This window comes from Salvelinus fontinalis, chromosome 42 (assembly GCF_029448725.1).
Source record: "Salvelinus fontinalis isolate EN_2023a chromosome 42, ASM2944872v1, whole genome shotgun sequence".
In the NCBI taxonomy this organism is placed as follows: Eukaryota; Metazoa; Chordata; class Actinopteri; order Salmoniformes; family Salmonidae; genus Salvelinus; species Salvelinus fontinalis.
The window spans coordinates 5,484,774-5,509,121 of record NC_074706.1 but is presented as its reverse complement, the minus strand read 5'-3'; the positions used below and the strand labels follow the sequence as shown (position 1 = coordinate 5,509,121).

Genomic DNA, 24,348 nt, shown 5'->3' with positions numbered 1-24,348 from the left:
ATACTGACTCAACTCTAGCCACTTTAATAATGGGAATTGATGGAAATTTATGTAAAAATGTATCACTAGACACTTTAAACAATGCCACTTAATATAATGTTTACATACCCTACATTACTCATCTCATATGTATATACTGTACTCTATATTATCTACTGCATCTTGACATCTTTATGTAATACATGTATCACTAGCCACTTTAACTTCTACTTTATCACAATCCCGTATCCGGGAGCACCCCCATCAGTAAAAAAGCTGACTAGCATAGCCTAGCATAGCGTTACAAGTAAATACTAGCATCTAAATATCATTAAATCACAAGTCCAAGACACCAGATGAAAGATACACATCTTGTGAATCCAGCCATCATTTCTGATTTTTAAAATGTTTTACAGGGAAGACACAATATTTATTTCTATTAGCTAACCACGATAGCAAAAGACAACTTTTTTTCCCACCATTTTTTTCCTGCATAGGTAGCTATCACAATTTCGACCAAATAAAGATATAAATATTCACTAACCAAGAAACAACTTCATCAGATGACAGTCTGATAACATATTTATTGTATAGCATATGTTTTGTTAGAAAAATGTGCATATTTCAGGTATAAATCATAGTTTTACATTGCAGCCACCATCACAACTCTCACCAAAGCAACTAGAATAACTACAGAGACCAACGTGAATTACCTAAATACTCATCATAAAACATTTATGAAAAATACACAGCGTACAGCAAATGAAAGACAAAGAAATTGTGAATCCAGCCAATATTTCAGATTTTTTAAGTGTTTTACAGCGAAAACACAATATAGCATTTTATTAGCTTACTACAATAGCCAACCACACAACAGCATTGATTCAAGCCAACAATAGCGATAACGAATAAACCAGCAAAAGATATTAATTTTTTCACTAACCTTCTCAAACTTCTTCAGATGACAGTCCTATAACATCATATTACACAATACATATACATACAGCGTGCGTTAAAGCGAGACCGCACCGAAATTAATGGCGGAATAGGAGTTTTACATTTTTCAACAGAACAACGAATTAACATCATAAATACTTCTTACTTTTTGATGAGCTTTCATCAGAATCTTGGGCAAGTTGTCCTTTGTCCAAAAGAATCGTTGCTAGGTTGTAGATTGTCGCCTTCAACTTTGGAATTAGCAGTAAACATTAGCCATGTGGCCCAGACGTGCCCAACTCACTATAACGCAGCACAAAGAAATATCCGAAAATCGCAATATACTGATATAACTCGGTTTAAAATAACAACATTATGATGTCTTTAACACCTATATCGAATAAAATCAGAGCCGGATATATCTAAGGCCTATATCGGGAGCTTTCCAGAACGCCATCCTGAGGTCTGTCTTGCGTCATGGCGAATGTTGAGAAGAGTGCACCCCACGTTCCAAGCCCATTTATATGGCCTCAGATCTGCCTAGCAACTCCATTCCAATTCTCACTATTTGCTGACATCAAGGGGAAGGCGTATGCAGTGCATCTCGACCAATAGAAGACATGCAAATTAATAAACTGACCCCAGAACAGCCTGCCTGATTTCAGATTTCTCACTTCCTCACAGGAAGTTTGCTCCAACTTGAGTTCTGTTTTACTCACAGATATAATTCAAACGGTTTTAGAAACTAGAGAGGGTTTTCTATCCAATAGTAATAATAATATGCATATTGTACGAGCAAGAATTGAGTACGAGGCAGTTTAATTTGGGAACGAAATTTTTACAAAGTGAAAACATTACCCCGTATTGAGAAAAGGTTTTAAACTATGCCACTTTATGTTTATATACCCTACATTACTCATCTCATATGTATATACTGTACTCTATACCATCTGCTGCATCTTGCCTATGCCGTTCTGTACCATCACTCATTCATATATCTTTATGTACATATTCTTTATCCCTTTACACTTGTGTGTATAAGGTAGTAGTTGTGGAATTGTTAGGTTAGATTACTCGTTGGTTATTACTGCATTGTCGGAACTAGAAGCACAAGCATTTCGCTACACTCGCATTAACATCTGCTAACCATGTGTATGTGACAAATCAAATTTGATTTGATTTGATGAGACACAGGCAGGTTACTATAGGCTACCATTGACATCTGAGGGGTGAAGAGGGGTGAGCAGGAAAGCCTTCTCAAAGGAAGCAGACTGGAAACCATGGCCTAAGGACATTGGTTACCAATGCATTCAGAAATCAGAGGCTTCAATGGAACACACACACATGGCAACTGACAGTAGACCATTTACAATGGACAAAATACTGATGTGTTTGGCATGACAGTAGATCAACGTCAAGGAGTGCAACCTTAGGCTGTCTTTAGTCAAAGTGGAATAGTGGATATGACTAATTAAATGAAAGGAATGAGAAACATACGAGCGATGGAAACCAGCCATCTTTTACAGACTACATGACAGTTCCATTCCCACTCGAACAATGACACCTCCGCTTCTCCCAGGGGGAAAACGGTTAACTGCTACAGTAGACTTTATTGGTGCGCTATCGTATCCTGCGTCATTTTGAAACGCTCTCTATTACCACTTAGAAGATTTCCCCTGAGAAAACAAAAATGTCTACCTCTTTATAAGAGCTCCAGGTAGGCTAGCTGGATGCGTCTGTCTCACACACACACGTGCACACGCTCTCTCGCACACAAACACAGTGTGTAGGTTGTATTTCCTTCAGTTCCTCTTCCTGTAAGGATAAGGGGAATGAAAATGCTTGGTTTAAACGAGCAAACCAGCACATGGGGAGATTGGGGCCTACAGGTCACCCTCTGTGGATATTACCTCCCGATCCTCCATGTATTTATCTAATACGTAATCACTGTCTACAGCATCCCCAGATTGATGATATTCATCCTATTCCCACGCCTTACATGTACTAAATGGATTTACATTTATAGATTTGTTTAAGGTTAAAAGGTTCATTCTGAGTGGGGGGGGTGAATGGAGGGTGAATGGAATTCTCAAATCTTGGTAGACCTGAATTGGCTGACGGTTGCTTTGCTCAGTGGGGAACCTTAAGAGGGGCAGGAGACAGGAGAAGAAGTAACAAGATAAGCCACAGCAGGAGGAGGCATATGTCGATGTGCCCTTGAGTAAGGCACTTAACCCTAATTTGCGCCGTACTACTATGGCTGACCCTGTAAAACAACATTTCTGGTGTACACATGTAACGGATGTGAAATGGCTAGCTAGTTAGCGGGTGTAACGGATGTGAAATGGCTAGCTAGTTAGCGGGTACGCGCTAGTAGCATTTCAATCAGTTACGTCACTTGCTCTGAGACTTAAGTAGTGTTGCCCCTTGCTTTGCAAGGGCCGTGGCTTTTGTGGAGCGATGGGTAACGCTGCTTCGTGGGCGACTGTTGTCGATGTGTGCAGAGGGTCCCTGGTTCGCGCCCGGGTCGGGGCGAGGGGACGGTTTAAAGTTATACTGTTACACGGGTACGCGCTAATAGTGTTTCAATCAGTTACGTCACTTGCTCTGAAACCTAGAAGTAGTGTTGCCCCCTGCTCTGCAAGAGCCGCGGCTTTTGTGGAGCGATGGGTAACGACGCTTCGTGGGTGTCAGTTGTTGATGTGTGCAGAGGGTCCCTGGTTCGCGCCCGTGTCGGGGCGAGGGGACGCCGTAAAGTGATACTGTTACACACACACACAGTTGAAGTCGGAAGTTTACATACACATAGGTTGGAGTCATTAAAACTCATTTTTCAACCACTCCACAAATTTCTTGTTAACAAACTACGGTGTTGGCAAGTCGGTTGGACATCTACTTTGTGCATGACACAAGTAATTTTTCCAACAATTGTTTACAAACAGATTATTTCACTTATAATTCACAGTATCACAATTCCAGTGGGTCAGAAGTTTACATACACTAAGTTGACTGTGCCTTTAAACAGCTTGGAAAATTCCAGAAAATTATGTAATGGCTTTAGAAGCATCTGATAGGCTAATTGACATCATTTGAGTCAATTGGAGGTGTACCTGTGGATGTATTTCAAGGCCTACCTTCAAACGCAGTGCCTCTTTGTTTGACATCATGGGAAAATCAAAAGAAATCAGCCAAAACATCAGAAAATAAATTGTAGACCTCCACAAGTCTGATTCATCCTTGGGAGCAATTTCCAAACACCTGAAGGTACCACGTTCATCTGTACAAACAATAGTACGCAAGTATAAACACCATGGGACCACGCAGCCGTCATACCGCTCAGGAAGGAGACACGTTCTGTCTCCTAGAGATGAACGTACTTTGTTGCGAAAAGTGCAAATCAATCCCAGAACAACAGCAAATGACCTTGTGAAGATGCTGGAGGAAACCCGTACAAAAGTATCTATATCCATAGTAAAATGAGTCCTATATCGACATAACCTGAAAGGCCGCTCAGCAAGGAAGAAGCCACTGCTCGAAAACCGCCATAAAAAAAGCCAGACTACGGTTTGCAACTGCACATGGGAACAAAGATCGTACTTTTTGGAGAAATGTCCTCTGGCCTGATGAAACAAAAATAGAACTGTTTGGCCATAATGACCATTGTTATGTTTGGAGGAAAATGGGGGAGGCTTTCAAGCCGAAGAACACCATCCCGACCATGAAGCACGGGGGTGGCAGCATCATGTTGTGGGGGGGACTGGTGCACTTCACAAAATAGATGGCATCATGAGGAACGAAAATTATATGGATATATTGCAGCAACATCTCAAGACATCAGTCAGGAAGTTAAAGCTTGGTCGCAAATGGGTCTTCCAAATGGACAATGACCCCAAGCATACTTCCAAAGTTGTGGCAAAATGGCTTAAAAACAACAAAGTCAAGGTAATGGAGTGGCCATCACAAAGCCCCGACGTCAATCCTATAGAAAATTTGTGGGCAGAACTGAAAAAGTGCGTGCGAGCAAGGAGGCCTACAAACCTGACTCAGTTACACCAGCTCTGTGAGGAGGAATGGGCCAAAATTCACCCAACTTGTTGTGGGAAGCTTGTGGAAGGCTACCCAAAACATTTGACCCAAGTTAAACAATTTAAAAAGGCAATGCTACCAAATACTAATTGAGTGTATGTAAACTTCTATAAAGTGGTGATCCTAACTGACCTAAGACATGGGATTTTTCCTAGGATTAAATGTCAGGAATTATGAAAAACTGAGTTTATATTAATTTGGCTAATGTGTATGTAAACATCTGACTTCAACTGTGTCTATATATATATATATATAGTACCAGTCAAAAGTTTGGGGTTTTCTTTATTTTTACATTGTAGAATAGTAGTGGAGACATCAAAACTATGAAATAACACATGGAGTCATGTAGTAACTTTCAGACCCCTTTACCGATGGCACTGTAGATACATAGGTGGAAAAGAGGGTCTGGTGTGGTGATGCTGCAGGCTGACTAGGTTGGGGGAGGGGAGAGTCTTTACCTCCCCCTCTCCCTCCCTTCCTGTGCTCTCATCCCTTAGCCTTGGCCAGATCCTCATCTGTGCTCATAAAATTCTGATAATGTAGTCAGGGCCATCATAATGGTCCATCATAATGGTCCTACTGGCAGCCATTCACTGTGATAATGAAACACTGGTGACATGATATAGCCAGAAATATTACCAACGGTTGCTGACTGGGGGGGATAATAGAACCATGTGCTGTTCATACGCTGTGAAAAAGTTGTAAAATGAATACGGCTACAGGTGTGTGTGTGTGTGTGTGTGTGTGTATGCATGCTTTCTTACAATCCCACAAGGGGGGGGGGGAATGGATTATCAAATCAGCTCCTGCAGTGGACTGCCCTATGCTGTAGCTCCTACAGCATCTCTCTATCTCCTTCCAGAGGCCAAATGTCAGTGAAGTTAAGTTAATGTTTACAGGACAGCTGGCACTTTCTTCAATCCCACCTCCTACCAAAGAGCTCCCGTTCTTTCTTTCTTCAATCCCACCTCCTGCCAAAGAGCTCCCGTTCTTTCTTTCTTCAATCCCACCTCCTGCCAAACAGCTCCCTTTCTTTCAGCTCCCTTTCTTTCTTTCTTCAATCCCACCTCCTGCCAAAGAGCTACCATTCTTTCTTTCTTCAATCCCACCTCCTGCCAAACAGCTCCCTTTCTTTCTTTAATCCCACCTCCTGCCAAAGAGCTCTCGTTCTTTCTTTCTTCAATCCCACCTCCTGCCAAAGAGCTCCCGTTCTTTCTTTCTTCAATCCCACCTCCTGCCAAAGAGCTCCCGTTCTTTCTTTCTTCAATCCCACCTCCTGCCAAAGAGCTCCCGTTCTTTCTTTCTTCAATCCCACCTCCTGCCAAAGAGCTCCCGTTCTTTCTTTCTCCACACGGCTTTGAGATGTAAAACAGAGAGAAGTTTCTCTCTCAAAGCAGCAGCTGATTCTGTTGGCCCTGATGTAGCCCCTGGGATATCAATTAACATTCATCCAGGCTAGCGGCTTAGCAATCAAGTAGAGAGAGAGAGAGAGAGAGTTGGGCTGAGAGTGCATTGTGTTTACAAATGGAGTACACACACAAGCTGCACTTTAACCCCCTACACACATAGGTACGCACGAACACACACGCACTCTCTCAATGTATAAGTCTAATTATCTAGTGATGGTCAGGGCCCTGGTAGGGGAGCTAGGGGAGGGTGTTGGTTGGCAGACCCCTACAGACACAGACATTGCCTGGGACCAACGATTAGATTTTTTGGAGGAGGAGCAGATGGCAGGCTGGGCTAGGCTGTAGTCGGGCCTTGGGGCCGTCCTTCATGTGTTAGCGCTGGTAGCTTGTTAGCGCTGGCTGCTAAGCCCAAGGGTGAGGCATTTGATGGGCTTTTTGAGACGTGTCTCTGGGGCTTTGGGTTCTGATACGCTAGCGGCTACGCTAACCGTACAAGGCTCTCATTTGAAGGATTTATGATGTTCTTACACAGCCAAAACAGTGTGATAGCGTTAAAGACTTAGAATCCAATGTTTTGGATTAAATACTGAATTGAATTATTTGAGGGGAAACTAACACTTGAGAAAAGAGAACCCCTTCTCTCTGATAACAAAAGCATCCGCTTTACTATAATACAGAGCTTAGATAAAAAGGACACACTGAAATGGCTCTTCTCAAGGCCATGCCTCTCACCCTTCACAGGACACATCAGACGTAATAGTGAGTGACATAATGTTACAGCCATGGGGGGACAAACAACAATACCTCATCACTGCCACACAGACAGACACACACAGACAACCCCCTCCAGAGTCTGCTTTAGAGGGAATCACAGGAGACACGCCCATCCAGAGACGTGAGCATGGGGAGCATCTCAGAGCGTGAAAAGCAGCTTAGCTGGAGGAGAGAGGCACTGTCAGAGAGAGGGCAAGTCCTGTCAGATTTTCCAGACAAGTCTAATGTAGAGTTCACTTGGCAGACAGGCAGATTGGACAAGGAGAAGTGGAAAAGCAAAAGCCCATAGATCATGTAGTTAACCATTTAACTGCTAAAGATTTAACATAATCAGAAGTTCTAGGTATAAGCATTGCTTATTTACTCAGACACAACAGTTTGATGAATCTACAAAGGCATGAACTTAAAAATATGACCAGAAAACCAGAGTAATATTTGTAGTTATTTCCAGGCTAGTGGCTTAGCAATCAAGTAGAGAGAGAGAGAGAGAGAGAGAGAGAGCTGGGCTGAGAGTGCATTGTGTTATTTGTAGTTATATTTGTAGTTTCAGAAATCGAAATCAAATTAAATTCCATTGACTGAATGGCGGTCATTGAAGTGGACGGCGTCCATTATAGTCCAACTCTGTTCTTTAAGGGTAAGGATTCAGGCTTCTGCAGTTATTTTTTTATTTCACCTTTATTTAACCAGGTAGGCTAGTTGAGAACAAGTTCTCATTTACAACTGCGACCTGGCCAAGATAAAGCAAAGCAGTGCGACAAAAAACAACAACACAGAGTTACACATGGAATAAACAAACATACAGTCAATAACACAATAGAAAAAAGTCTATATACAGTATGTACAGAAACAATTACAATTTAGCAGTTAAATCTGTAAATTGACACTATTCGAATTTTGATAGCCTTTAGAAGCCAAACAGAGTTACTATTATGGTCCTAAAACACAGTAGATAAAAACATCCACTCATGTGTACTACATACATCCAAGTAAGACCCCACAGAACACTACCAGACAACGCACTACCAGACAACGCACTACCAGACAACGCACTACCAGACAACGCACTACCAGAAAACGCACTACCAGAAAACACACTACCAGAAAACACACTACCAGAAAACACACTACCAGAAAACACACTACCAGAGAACACACTACCAGAGAACACACTACCAGAGAACACACTACCAGAGAACACACTACCAGAGAACACACTACCAGAGAACACACTACCAGAGAACACACTACCAGAGAACACACTACCAGAGAACACACTACCAGAGAACACACTACCAGAAAACACACTACCAGAGAACACTCTACCAGAGAACACACTACCAGAGAACACTACCAGAGAACACATTACCAGAGAACACTACCAGAGAACACTACCAGAGAACACTACCACAGAAGCTGAATACAGTACATACCAGTACAGAGATATTACATATTGTATTACATGTAGAGGATTTGACAAGACTACAGTTACAGTAGACAGCAGGCCCCAGTATGGTCTGAGAGAGAAAAGGCCATTGGCCGGTTTCCTATCTGTTCCAATGGGGTTTCCTATCTGTTCCCTTATCCCATGCCAGAGAGGGGCTGGTGCCTGGTGGTTTCATGAGCAGGTGGCAGGGACTGATATAGCTAAACTCTTGATCTCCGCCTGGTCAGAGACAACAACTGTTGGGGGGAAATTCTCAGCCGAGCATTGCAAGTATGACACTTCATATAACATAAATGTGCAATCAGTCAAATGTCAATGTCTGAGTATTTATATGACTCACTTATGGTAAGTATTTGTAAACACAAGGTTATACGGACAAGTATTGGATCATGCTGGGATGGATGTCCTTAAAAAATGCTTAAGGCTAGGGTGCAGTATTTTCACGTCCAGATGAAAGGTGTGCCCAAAGTAAACTGCCTGCTACTCAGGCCCAGAAGCTATGATATGCATGGATCTACCTCATTGAATCAAAAGGACACAGTTACTCAGCTATAGGGCCATGAATACCTCTCCATTAACCTCCAGGGATAATCTGCTTTTAAACTGTCCCCATCGATCCTCCTCAGTGACAGAAAACTGTTGTATTGGAGTTCACATTCGATGGAGTTGTTGAGGATGTGGTGTCCTGGTATATGCCATTACATGCAACAGAGAATCCCCAACCAGCCCTCTATCAGGATATAAATCAACCAATGGAGTGGATCATTACGGAAGCATGTGACAGGAAGAAGAGCAATCCGTCTCAGGAGTTGAACATACAGTAGCTGGTCTGAGTAATGGAGAATGACCTTATTAACAACCCATGCTCAGTGCGTTACCAACTCAAACTCATCAAAACAGCTCAGAGAGAGTGGAACAATATGGGCCTTATCAATTTATAATGAACAACAAGAAATTACAGCATCTTACGTCTGAAATATTGATCTGCTAAAACTCTAAATGAGGAGTGCTTCCTATCTCTCAACGATGGTAGGAGTTACTGTAGGCTCCATTCATTATGCTATACACATTGGTGAGATGGCTGTAGTGCCACAAGCCTGGGCTGCTGTTAGGGCTGTGTACTGTCCTTTGAGCTAGCCTGGGTCCCATATTGTATGTGCAGTAGCCAACTCTTCTATCGTCGTCATGGTTATAGACAGGTTGGTTGTTTAGCAACAAAACCGACGCATGCGCAACTATGGGGCAAAACAGATGGGGTTGGCTTAGATTGTTGACAACATGTAAACTATATTTCGTCTTCAATATTTACTGAAAACATACATACATTTGCACAATGGGCACAAGTGTTGTCTCTCAAATACATTGTAGCTAGTGAATTTTAGCCATATTAGCATACACATGACATCAGTCAAAACAAGACATGGTATCAAGAACCAGATAAAATTAGCGTACGATTCCCCACATGGCAGCTTCTTGTTACTGTTGCTAACTATCTGGACATCCAGAATCACAACACACGGACTTCTGCCCCATTGAAGCGTGTGCATTGTTTGTGACGTTGTCAGCTAACCCGTCTAGAAGTATATGCAGTAACCCATAGTTTCAAATGGAGCGCTGCCATAACAAATTGCAAGCAGCATAATAAGAAAATGCTATAGAACTGACTGTAATCTAACTGAAAGCTACAGACAAAAACACACTTAACATTCTCTGTGAGCGAGAACAACTGTATTGTTGGAGCCAACCCGTTTCATTCATGCATTAGCATAATCGTGTCATTTGCATATGCCTGGCAGCTCATGGACAATTTTTTTGCATAGCGTTAGAATATTTAAAAAAAACAGGGAGATTGGAAAGAGGAGGTTTCCCTGTGAAATCCCAGAGAGAGTCAGCCTGCATTCCAGACAGCCCTGCAGCGCTCGTTTGGATATACCACCGGCTTCTTCAGGCAAATCCCTTGTGACATCATCGGTGCGCGTCGCAGTCAAACCGCCCGCCACATTGCATTCCAAACAGCCCTGGCGAGTCGCCTGCCTGAAGCTGTCCCCAAGGACAGAGTAGGAAAGGCACTCCCTCTTTCTCGCACACCCCGTCTCTCTGCTTCATCTCTACACAAAACAGGATTCCTCCTCTCTTCCTGTCTAGTACAACACTGAATGTTAACAGATGAATGGAGGAAACGTCCCAGTCAACTTGCAGCTGTGTTGCATCATCATTTATGATGAAGTCTCAGCCCACAGCACAGTCAAATCTGTTTAAGCGATCCATGAAGGGATAAAAACAGACAGTCAGTAGTCTTTCTGTCACAGACATGGGACTGAATTAGTAACGGGGTGGATATCTAAATGGGGCATTCCCAAGGATCCATCATGCTGTAGCCTATGCTTGGCCATTTTTGAAAGAGCAGCGATGTTGAGTACCAGAGGGAGTAAGAGAGACCATTGATTCAGAGGTAATGGCTGATCTTTTCGGTCATCGCTTGTTTCTCCTCTCGTTCTGTCTCTCTGTCGTTCTGTCTGTCGTTCCATCCCTTTACTCTCTGTGGATGGCCGAGTAATAAGCGGCCAGAGTTGGACTGAAGGGGTGAATCGCTGATCATGTACCTAAAACATGCTCTCTCTGGGCTGAAAATCAAGCTTGGTCAGCCATTTCTGGTCTAATACTGCCGTGTATTTCAGTTTGTGCTGCAAGACTGGTTCATTGCCACAAAACAAAAGCAAACAGGTGCAGATACTGCAAGTGTCTACTATACACATTAACTGTCTTCTCTGCCAGAAAGAGAGAGAGAAATCATCCAGACTCTGCCTCTCCTCCTGATACAGAGCCTCCTCTGAGTGTTGGGCTGGCCGGCCTGACTGTCTGAGAGGATAAGGATCATTATTTTCATGAGTCACTTCTCTGGCCCGTCCGTGAAGATTCCCGCCGGCTCCGGGAATCTGTCAGGAAAGAAGGGTCAACTGTGTTCTCTGCCAGGACAATATTCAGAGTTCAGATAGAAGGAATGGGATTTTGGGGGACACTGCTTCTCTTTTCTTTAGCCTCGTCTAGCACTGAAACCTTCCCTGCAGCATTAGATGTCTCAATGTCTTCTATACTTCTAAGCGAACGGTCCTTTACAAAAACTGACTCCATTGACAGGCATCATGATCCTGCCGTTATCAAAGAACCACTTGCCTAACACCTCTCAGCACAGTGTCATAACCATTGCTTGTGAAATAAGAGGTCCAACCGTTAAAGCTCTGTAAAAAAACACAAACAGACTGCATTTCAATCCAGATTTATCAGAAAATCCACTCATCTTTAACAACTGTGAAACTTGACTTCTAGGAAATGTTTTAAATCCCCTCCCCATTAATCCATTATGATGGAATCTTCTTCCTCAGATGAGGCTAGCAGCATTTATATCAATCTAAAACTAAAGCCCATGATGGGAAATTAAATGCATCGTGTGTTCTTCATCACTAGCACATTAGGTTTTCGTCCCAAATGGCACCCTATTCCCTATGTTGTGCACTACTTTTGACCAGGGTCCATAAGGCTCTGATCAAAAGTAGGGTGCTAAATATGTAAAAGGGTGCCATTTGGGACACAATGTAGATGTCTAGATGGAAATACTAAATAGGACCATACAGTGCTGTGAAAAAGTATTTGCCTCCTTTCTCATTTCCTCTACTTTTGCATATTGTTGATACTGAATTTTATCAGATCTTCAACCAAAACCTAAAATTAGATAAAGGGAACAAATAAATAATACAACAATTACATACTTACTTCATAAACAAAGTTATGCAACACCCAATGCCCCTGTGTGAAAAAGTAATTTCCCCCTTAACAACTGGTTGTGCCACCTTTAACTGCAATGACTCCAACCAAATGCTTTCTATAGTTGTTGATCAGTCTCATGTCGCGTGGAGGAATTTTGGCCCACTCTTCCATGCAGAACTGCTTTAACTCAGCGACATTTACACCAATCTAAACTAAGCTGGGGGGAAATTCAAAGATAAAGTTCTTGATAACTAACACTGCGTAATCCTGGGCTGCTCGTTTTAAGTCCTGCCACAACATCTCAATTGGGATTAGGTCTGGCCATTCCAAAACGTCATATTTGTTGCTTTTTTGCCATTTTCATGTAGACTTAATTGTGTGTTTTGGATCATTGTCTTGCTGCATGACCCAGCTGTGCTTCAGCTCACAGACGGATGGCCTGACATTCTCCTGTAGAATTCTCTGATACATAGCAGAATTCATGGTTCCTTCTATTAAGGCAAGTCGTCCAGGTCCTGAGGGAGCAAAGCATCCCCAAGCCATTACACTACCACCACCATACTTGACCGTTGGTATAAGGTTCTTAATGTGCAATACAATGTTTGGTTTTCACCAGGCATAATGAGACCCATGTCGTCCAAAAAGTTATACATTGGACTCATCTGTCTATAGAACATTCTTCCAAGAGTCTTGATGATCATCCAGGTGCTTCCAGGTGCTTTTTGGTAAACTTGAGTGAACGTTATGGACGAGATGGGTCCCATTATGTCTGGCCAAAACCAAACACTGTATTCCAAACAAAGCATGACGTTTGTTGATTAGGTCGACTCTCATGTAGATACTTGTAGTGCACCATGGGGTTTGTGTTGATTAGCGATAGTATAATGGTCGAGTGCTGATACAGCTGAAACTCATAAATCATGAAGCATCTATGCTATAGATAAGACCTTTGGCCAGAGAACTCAACATGGATATCCCATCTGGTACTGATTCCCATCTCCAGAGCAGCGTTGAGTTTAACCCAACATACTCTAATATAGAGTCCCTAAAGTATCGTTATTCATTACTTGCAACAGCAAGGTTGAGGGTTTGATGCCTGCATGGGAAACATATGTTGAACACAACTGTCTGTAAGCCATTTAGGAGGAGAAATAAAATGGCTAAATAACCATATCATATACCTCAGGATTGGAGTTGAGACCTTGTGCTACAGGAAGTAACCATGTTGTTGCATTTACAGAATGACTACCATCTTACCTGTTTTCCCTCCAGTGTGTAGAGCCGTTTGACCGCCCCGGAGTCCAGCTTGATGGCGTCCGTGATGTCGGTCAGCACCTGTTCGAAGGAGTGGGCCGTCTTCTTATTCAGCAGGATCCTCACAGCCTTCCTGGGCTTGACCCCGCTGCGGATGACCGTCACCAGCTTGGGCTTGATGAAGTCTCTGGTGCCCAGGCTGGCGTCGCTACGCTGCAGCTCGCCCTTTACCAGGGTGCTGAGGGAGGACAGGGAGCGGGACTGGCCGGCCTTGATGCCCACTGACCAGTTAGGGTTAACGTTCTTGGTGTAGTCCACTCGGCGGTAGGGCTCGTTGGAGGCACACACGTAGCTCTCACCTAAAGGGAGGAAGAGGGGAGAACTAGTTAGAATTTAAGCTTCTTAAAAAATATATATATTTCATAAAAATCATTGAATCAACTGTTTATAAAAACTGATATCAAATCCATCAACTGCTTATCAAATGTAGGGCAATTTAGTTATTGAAGCTACAGTAATCAACTCCATCGCATTTTCCAGCTCTGAATGTTACTTTTCAACTGTCAATGGATAACCACCAATTCTAAATGACTAAAGGAGTATTAATTAGCCACATGACGTGGAAAGTAACTCTAGTCGGCTTGACTGTGGATGACAAGGAGTTAAGGTTCCCCAGTGGAAACAAAAGCCACATTGAGACGGAGTCCAGCCAGTGTAACTCAGCCTTCTCTGTGAGCTCTCTCGGCCTGCCACATTGGACACTCTCCAAAGCGAAGTATTTTCCTTTTCCTTGCCCGCATTCCATTGTAACAGTTAGCAAATGTGTTTGTGTGAGTGTTTCCCCTCAAGCCAAGGCCAGATGAATTTGACGACTCAAAAGGCTGATAAATGGAACAACAATAAGGGAAAGAGGAGGATGTGAGGGTGGGTGATTGTGTTTGAAGGCGGTTTGTTGGAGGACAACACATGCAGGATTTTTACTGTAGCAGCATGTAATATGCTACGCATGCAACTAAGTGAACCCATATTGCTGCCTTTGATGTCCTTGCTCTGTCACGACATAGCGCTATACTTGCGTATCTGGCCTTTTACCAGTTTAAGCTCAAGGCACCGATCGATGACAACATGACTGAACTAAGAAAGGTGAGAAAACATTATTATATGTAAGCGATAGAGATGTGATGCTAAATCACACTAAATGAACTGAGAAAGGCGAGAAAACATTGTTATTGTGTGTACAAGAGGGAGAGAGGGGGACCTGAAGGGGAACGAACAATGAATGAACAGAATCTATCCATCTAGAACCGTATAGAAAGCTTACAGAAGCTAAGGTAAATTTGAGTTTTCCTAATGCAGTCAACCTTGCTCTTATTATTTGATAACCAAAACATCCTATTCTCAGCAGTCAGTCATCCAGGAACAGGAAGACAACAGTGAATGAGTCACCTAACGACAGTGGAGACAGAAGAACAGCTTGCTTAAATAAAGGTGTCATCCGTCAGGGAAAGGAGTCATTTGCGAGAGTGGTGTGAAGACGAGGTCTAACCCTCCAGAATAGCTCAATACCCAGCATTATTTTCAAGACCCACGACTGAAAAAGATGAAGATCCTTTGGTCATAAGACCACCACGCTGAGATCAACCTAAACCAGGACCATCGACCTGAGGTTTATATCAATCTGTTATCTTCTCAACTACAACTCTACCTTTCATGTTGGACATTTCAGTATTATCTACTGCTCTTCTCATGGTTCCTCTGCTTTAAGAAAAAGAAAAAGGGATGGGAAGGAAGGAGACTTCCGAGACAGCGAGTCCCACGACACCTGGATTTATTCATCTACCAATTAACCAAAGGCTAATTAATGACGCTAGGCCACAGCTGGGGGACCCGAACAGATGAAAACGGTGACACCAAATGAGACCCGGAGCCATCATCAATTCAGATCAGAACGCCTGGAGAAACAGAGGTGGCCTTCTGAAGGGGGCTCAGGGGTGGCAGTCCCTAACACCCCTGGGGACGAGAGGGGGGTCTCAGGTGCAGCATCACCAGAGAGGTTAGCGGACCCTGGGTGGGTGATACCCTTCAGTGGCCCTACAGCGGGGCCTCATGTGGACGACAGCCCCTTAAACAGCTCCCTAACCAAACATCAGCTGGTCACTATGGAGGAGAGGAGGCAGATCCATCAGTGTGTGCGCTGATCCATCACTGAGCAAATAGACACAGACGCCATCACTCAGGGGGGTAAGTGAGAGGTCATGGATTGAGAATGCGTTTGTCTGATGTAGTCCCTAACATTATGGTGTCATCTAAACAAGCAATGTTTTCCCATGAGTGAAGTCTAATGTTGAATCAAATCAGCTTATTACATACATTGGATCTCATCAAAGGACCGACGCGGGATCAGGTGCATCATAATTCACCAGTAGGTTGAAGATATCCCTCTAGTGGTGTGGGGGCTGTGCTTTGGCAAAGTGGGTGGGTTTATATCCTTCCTGGTTGGCCCTGTCGGGGGGGGGGGGGGGGGGGGGGTATCGTCGGACGGGGCCACAGTGTCTCCCGACCCCTCCTGTCTCAGCCTCCAGTATTTATGCTGCAATAGTTTGTGTCGGGGGGCTAGGGTCAGTCTGTTATATCTGGAGAATTTATCCCGTCTTATCCAGTGTCCTGTGTGAATTTAAGTTCTCTCTCTCACTCTGAATGATCGGCTGTGAAAAGTCAACTGACATTTACTCCTGAGGTGCTGACCTGTTGCACCCTCTACAACCACTGTGAATATTATTATTTGACCCTGCTGGTCATCTATGAACGTTTGAAAATCTTGGCCATGTACTGTTATAATCTCCACCCGGCACAGCCAGAAGAGGACTGGCCACCCCTCAGAGCCTGGTTCCTCTCTAGGTTTCTTCCTAGGTTCCTGCCTTTCTAGGGAGTTTTTCCTAGCCATTGTGCTTCTACATCTGCATTGCTTGCTGTTTGGGGTGTTAGGCTGGGTTTGTGACATCGGCTGAGGTAAAAAGGGCATTATAATTACATTTGATTGAAAGTCCTCAAATGGCACACAATTGGTGTAGCATAAGACGTCTATCGTGGTTTGGCTTGGTTTGGATCAAATCCAATGCCTCACTGTCTTTTCAATAAGTACACTACAGCAGAGACAGTGTCGTGGATGTCACAGGGTAATCCCATCCATCCAGCCATCGTCCTGGGATCACATATGAATGAATGAATGGGGCTTGATGAGGTTCACACAACACGCCAGGCTGGGCCAGTAGTCCTCAATCAATGGGGCTGGGAGCACGCACACACACACACAGCATAATCCATTTGATAGTTGAGTACACAAAGACAAGACTCTGGTGTTCGGCCTCCAGCATCTCCAGTCAAAAGGCCTCGTTCACAGCCAGGCCAAGACGTTCCACTGACGGATTGACAACATTTCTCCTGTCTCTGTGACCTGACCCCTGACAACAGCCGTGCCCTATAACTCCACCTCACAGCAGGAGGACAAGGGGACAGCCACTGAGGGTACAGCCGCAACCCACTGACAAAACAAGTTACTGAGGAGGCTACGATAATTAGGACTTATCATCCAGACCAATGGAGTCTCCACAGTAAAGAGGGGACTTCTTGAGTGGAACCCAACCTGTGTACTGTTTATGGAACGACTTTGGAGTCCAGTCATTGTTTTACAGTAGAAAGAATGGAATGGGTATAGGGGTTCCAAAATAAACCTGGCATCATATTAAATGTCCAATAGGATTGGCTTAAGAGCTCAAACTCTACTCCTATAATAAGGTAAAACCTACACGGAACTCTTCATTAGCCACAGTACCTACAGTATGACCTCACAGGCCACTATACCTACTGCAGTATAAACACAAATACCCCCAAGATGAGAACAACAGTTTTCATCTTGGTTTTGACAGCCAGAGTTTTGACAGCCAGAGAAAGTGAGTTGGCCCACTTTCCTTTCAAATCAGAGCAGAGAAAGTGTGATGCCTGCCTGGAGGATTCCAGCTTCCACTCTGAATGGTTACTTGGCAGAAAACAGGCATTACATCCAGAGGTGAGGCAGAAGTAGTAGGCCTGGCTATGTGTTGGTGCCAGTCCATCTTCTACCACACTCACTGTCCCACGGCAGCACCCATTCTCCTTCCTGCCAGCCCAACCAGAAGTGATGCAATGTGTCTCCCAGCCACGGGATTGGGCGCTGACCTAAATCTACCACCCCATCCTCTATGGGGACATGGGCGGAGGAATGAGTGCAGAGGCTTATATTTGGAAGGAGGAAGGAAGGATGTCAGCTGAGAATAAACAGGGGGATGAGAGAGGGGTCAGGCGAAAAGGACAGCAGTGAAGTAAAGACAAATCACAGCCTATAGCTGGAGGTGCTGACTAACGGGAGTCAGGAGATAAGCTACAGTATACAAATGAAAAGACAAGTCCCACACTCATCTCTCTTTGCTGTGGATTGATTTGAATATGACAGCGCTACCATGGTGCGATAACTGTAACCTTTCACTTTAAGACAGGATCGTAGAAAGGTCACAGGTCAGACAGCAGAACTCAACACGAAGATTAAGGTATTACCCAGACACCGGCCACTGTCACTGCTGCAGCAGGCGACACAGAGAGGAGAGAGTGGCTCACACACAGACAGAACCACTGTGTAGCGGTGGAGGCTGGTGGGAGGAGCTATAAGAGGACGGGTTCATTTTAATGGCTGGAATGGAATCAATGGCACAGAGTCAAACATGTGGTTTCCATACGTTTGATATCGTTCCTTTGATTCCAGTCTAGCCATTAAAATGAGCCTGTCCTCCCATAGCTCCTCCCACCAGCCCCCATTGAGGTGTAGGTCTATATATAGCAAATCTACCGAGTAGGGAGAGAGATCTATTGTAAAGTAAAGAAGGTCATGTTGAAATTTCTCAACCTTTGCATACTTTTCTGGAATAATACTCACACACTTACTGAATTAATTTGCCTTTAGTTGTGTAGGGTCTAGTTGGGACAATATACATGGTTCTTTATTAAGCATTCCTATGACATGACTGAGCTAATAAGTCATGTTGTAATATAACAATGGTATGACCTGACCATGTTCAGTTCATTGAAGGTAGTTGTACATATCTTATTTGGACTATTCGTACAGTTATAATAACAGCTTCCTCTACACCTCAATGTTGACCTTTTCCATTCTCCTCCCTCATCATGTTCAAAGTGAACAGATCATCGGCAGAGGTATGAAGGGGGTGCAGAGGGGGACACGTTCATGTTTTATGCCCAGAGGGTGAAAAATCACTCTAAGGACTGTTTTAACAGCCAATGAAGCACAGAACACTGGCCAGAGCACACACTAACACACACACCAACACACACACTACTCTAAGATCAATGGAGGAGCGATGTACATTCATGAATACTGTACTGCCTACTACTACAACGGGTCTGTCATCTATGTGGCACACACACACACACTATGATGTCTGCACACTACTACTGGGTCATGTGTGTGTCACAACTGCTTAACCAAAAAGGAAGACCTGTTGATTCAAGAGAGACTAATGACCTCAAGATTAGCAGACACTCTTATCCAGAGCGACTTACAGTAATGAGTGCATAGATTTTCCATACGGAATCGAACGCACAACCCTGGTGCTTGCTTCATGCTCTACCAACTGAGCCACATGCAACATCATCTATCCTATCCTAGAGTTTGAGAGGCATGTCCATGACTCACTACATGGGTTACAATTGCATTACAGTAGTAAACCTGTTTACTGTATTTACATATGACTTTACTGTAAAATGCCTAAGAGAGGACAATCTCTACATGGCATATACTATATAGGTCTGAATCCTACTAAGGAGGCTATAATGTAGTATATTTAAAATTACTTTATTGGTCAATTGCACACAAGGTCCAACCGAAATTTGACTTCCGCTTTTAACCCAGCCCCTTCCGAAAGACACATACATACAGGTTTTGGAGAGGTGCCCAGGAGGTAGCCCCCCAGCACCCGGGAGTTGTTGTTGAGGGGGCACCATGGCAGGCAATTGCATCTAGGATTTGATATCAGCAACCCTCCAGCTGCCAGCTCACGTCCTAACAGATTTTTCCCATCAGACCCAAGATCTGAACTGGCAACCCTCTAGTTGCTGGCTGGCCTCTCTAACAGCTAGGCTACCTGCTGCCCAATGAGGCGATAATGTAGTATAATGAGGCTATAATGTAGTATAATGAGGCTATTAATAATTGCTTCATTATACTACGTAATAGCCTCATTATACCACATTATAGCCTCATTATACCACAGTATAGCCTCATTATACAGCATTATAGACTTAGTATACTACATCATAGCCTTATTATACTACTATATCATATAATATAATATCATAACTACATTATAGCCTTATTATACTACTAAATCGTATAATATCATAACTACATTATAGCCTTATATACTACTATATCACATAATGTAGTATAATAGGCTATAATGTAGTATAATGCGGCTAGTATGTAGTATAATAGGTTATAATGTAGTATAATAAGCCTATAATGCAGCATTCGCTAGTCTTCTTCCCAAGGGGAAAGCTGATAGCAGAATACACCTGCATATGTATGAACAAGGAGTCAATGTAAAGCAGCTGGTGGAACTCTGATGACAAGCAGGCCATGAAATGGTTTATAAGATTGTATGATGAAACCTGAGAGATATGAGTGTCTGGTGAAATCTAATCATGAGTACCTTGGATCAATCAGCTCATTCATCATTATGCGCGAGTATTGATCTCTACATGATTTATTATGTCATTTGTAGGACTGGGCTGTGTGTGTGGGGAGAGGGCAGGTGGTGACTGCGTGTCCTTACCCTGCACTAACTCGTCCAGGCTGCTAATCTTCTTGCTGCCGTCCACGGTGTAGATGCTCCGGACACCTTGAGGCAGGTTGACGTTGTCCGAGAGAGACCGGGTAAGCTCCATAAGCAGGGCGTCTAAGGACCTAAAACGGTCGTTGGACACGGCATACACCAAACCCTTGAAGTATTTATCCCCATTTCGGTAGAACCGCACTTTTTTGGCTTTTTTCTCGGAGGTGAGCGACTGGAGCGTGCGCGTTCGGTAAAAGCTACAGTGCGCGCTGTGCGCCGGGCTGGGAACGAGACCGTTGCCTCTGGAGCCTGACTGGGATCCCGAGCCGTTAGCCCGTGATGAACGGTGCGTTTTGTCCCGTTCCTCAAAGTGTTCCCATTCAATACTTCTGCTGAGCGACATGTTCGATCTGTTAATGTTTTGATCTATCCACAGGAGAAAACAACAGCAGATGGCTCCTCCAGGCAAGCCCTATTGTCCAACTCGTTCCCAAACACAGCTGTCAAACAACGCTTTGGCAATCACTGATACAGTAATCGAGAGAGCAGTGTACTTGTAGGCTAGTTCCTCCTTGCGCCGTCAAGATACAATGTTGAAATTTTCCGGGGATACAGTCCGCTGTTAATATAACTAGGGGTACAGTAGCCTGAGTTACGGTTACAATCTTACCTTGTCAATAAGGCTGCACAATAAACTCTCGGTTATTGAAATACCAAAGGCTGAACGAAAAGGATTGCTCCAAAACTCAATGTCCACAAAAATTCACCGGCAAATTTAAATTAATACCAGGTGCAGAGAGCCGAGACTTGATTGACAGTCGACTGATGCAACCGCTAGTTTACCAATGAACGGAGCCGCACAGGAAAACACTCGATTCCAAGCTATAAGAATGTATCCGGTAGAAAACACAAATGGGAAAAACGAATTCCATGTAGCACAAATACATTGCATATAAAGCCGGTGTCCGAAATACACCAAATCTAACAAAGCAGCATGCTACAGAAACCGCAAGCCTCCTCTTCTCACATCCTTTCTCTGACGGACGAACCGTTCAACACTGTAGCACGAGAGGCCATCCCAGTCCTGTCATCCAATTCAACGAGGGAGGGAATGCTTCCCCTCAGGGTCCTAACGGTAGTCGGGGTCAAATTGTTCAGCAAGTGGTGTATTTTCTGAAAGATGCAATTTGGCCCCCAAATTGGAACTTATTTGTTATGTCATTATTTCTGATGTGCCATTTAGGTATTTATTAGGCAATACCATTCCCTCGAAAAGCTAAAGGAAAAATGATAACCACAAATAGGTGCTAATGGCCAAATCCAGCCACTCTTGTGGGTTTGAAAGTTAAGAAGCAGTTTACGGCTTCATCAGGGTGTCTGAGACAGAGTGAGACACCCTGCTAAAGTATTTTTTATCATAGTATTTTATTAGGATCCCCATTAGCTGTTGCTGAAGCAGCAGCCACTCGTCCTGGGTTCCAGACAAAACACGAAACAATACAGAACATTAATAGACAAGAACAGCTCCAGGACTGAACTACACAAATATGTGTAAGCCGATGCGCCTACTTGCTGTATTTTAATGATGTCTTAGCCCACACATTAGAGGCTTATTAACGTTCAAACCCACAAGAGTGTTTGGATTTTGATATGTCATTTAGCACCTAATTTGTGGTTATAATTCTTCCTTCAGCTTTTCAATTACTATTCCCCCCCAAGAGCACCTGTGGTTGTTTTGGAATACCTGAACCACTACTCCTACTTATTTTTCCTCAAGAATACCATTCTCTCATTGACATAAGTCAGTGCTCTTTAAAGGTTATAGACTCAAGCAATACATTGGACATAACACATCTCATCTACTCTGTGTGAGTCCACTGTCCAGTCACCAGAGTGCTACCAAGGTCATAGGCTTACAGGGGCCAGTGTATTACACAGCGAGACTGATGCCACTTTCTCTCTGCCAGCCTAGTGGGTGCCTAGCTACCTGCGTCATCATCACCTGGCACAGCACCACAGGAAGGGCTCAGACCTAGGTCCCATGGTGCCATGGCAACCAATCATTGAACCAGGAAGTATCCAGGCAGTTAATAACATCAATAGAGAAACATTTTTACTATTGAATAATATTGCTCATTATGAAAATAAAACTATAATACCTAAAGCGACTTACAGTCATGCATGCATACATTTTTACTTATGGGTGGTCCCGAGAATCAAACCCACTATTCTCATTTGCAAGCACCATGCTCTACCAACTGAGCCATCCAGGACCTTTGAATCTAGTGCCAAAGCAAACAACAGGAGAAACTGAGGACATTGATCAGGGTGTGACACACAGGGATCAGTCCCACTGTCCCTTCATATCCACCATGTGACAATGCCTGGACGTATGGAGGCGAAGAACAAATCACAACCAGTGTGGTGGACCTCAGTTTACCTTCTTCTAAAAGATCTATCAAACGAGACACATAAGGAACTCTCCAGAAAACAAGCATAGCAGCTGCATCGGAATGATGCATTGTTGGTAATTCCTCTTTATGAGATGAAAGGGGATGAAAATGGGGATGAGGAAACAAGGCAGGAAACAAATAGGAAGTCACTAGTCCTCAGGAGAGAGGATATCCTGCACACAATGACAAAGCAGAAAATCCCCCTGAATAATACGATTGAGAATCCCTTGTTCAAAAATGAAAGAGTGCAAATGGAGGGATAACAATCAAGAGGATAGACGGTAGAATTCCCTGAAATGTCTGTCTGTCTGGATATTGGCTAAATGTGTTATATAAAAGAGTTTTCATTCTGTTTCAGGAGGATTTTGGAGATGGATCCACTTAAAGACTTTCCTCACAAAAATCTCTAAGGACATTTTAATCAGCTACTACGGTGGAAGAAATGCATGCAGTAGAAATTAGGAAGGTGACATGACCCGGGGTGACTTGTTCACGGTTGCTTGATAACTTATCGAAACAACTAGTTAACAACTATTTTATAGAAGTATAAAACTCTTTATACATGTGATTCACAGTGTTGCACAGTCAATGACATCCTCCTTAATCATGCTTCTACAAGATCAATTCAGTTTTCAGACTGGAGCTCAAGTTGTCATGCAGTTATTAAGTTTCCATTTCATTAGTTCTTCTCAACTACACGGAGGAGCAGATACAAGTGTAGGATCTTAATTTGAGCCAGTTTGCTACAGAAGGAAAATAGTTCTGCAGCAACAGGAAATGTGGATTATAATGAACATTTTTGTAGGGGTTGATACATTTTTCGTTAGGGCAAATCAAGTCTGACATTTTAAACCTTGAATAACCTACATGTTTGCATTTCCTGCTGTGCAGGAACAAAAGAGGGATCAAATTAAGATCCTACATCTGTAGAAGGCATCTGGAGATTACAATTCAATTTCTTTCTAAGCTGACAGGCTGGTGATGGATGTGTGTATGTGTGTAAGTGTGAATGCACGCATGTGTGTGTGTGCAGGTTTGTGTGCACAAGCACATATGTTAATTTGGATCCAGACATCAGGTGCTGTAGCACAGTGCGATTTAAAATGGGGTGGGAGTGGTTGTAGGTCAGAGGTCAAGGGAGTGAGGAAAGGGGAGAGGTTGACCAGCTAATGTGACTGAGGAGGGCCATCACTAGTTAACACAGCTACATAAACCCCCCCCCCCCCCCATTTCCACAATTTATCTTCTTAAAATCTGATTTTGAACCTAACTCTAACCTTAACCACACTGATAACCTTAAGCCTAACCCTAAACTTAAATTAAGACCTAAAATCACCTCTTTTTTTAAATGAATTTTTACGAGA

General features: G+C 43.4%; 1 protein-coding gene across 5 annotated transcripts in view; it reads right to left on the bottom strand.

Moving 5' to 3' along the window:
* The window catches only part of LOC129841403 (serine/threonine-protein kinase DCLK2-like), a 116,035-nt gene extending 94,396 nt beyond the window's left edge, over positions 1-21,639 (bottom strand). For 3 of the 5 annotated variants that reach the window (XM_055909665.1, XM_055909666.1, XM_055909667.1), the window contains exons 1-2: positions 20,532-21,639; positions 13,654-14,009 (exon numbers count right to left, since the gene is read on the bottom strand). In XM_055909665.1, the coding sequence (XP_055765640.1) occupies positions 13,654-14,009; positions 20,532-20,934 (759 nt within the window). In that variant the 5' untranslated portion in view covers positions 20,935-21,639. The remainder of the gene's footprint in view (positions 1-13,653; positions 14,010-20,531) is intronic. The other 2 variants (XM_055909663.1, XM_055909664.1) reach the window with 1 other exon arrangement.
* Between the last annotated feature and the right edge of the window lie 2,709 nt (positions 21,640-24,348).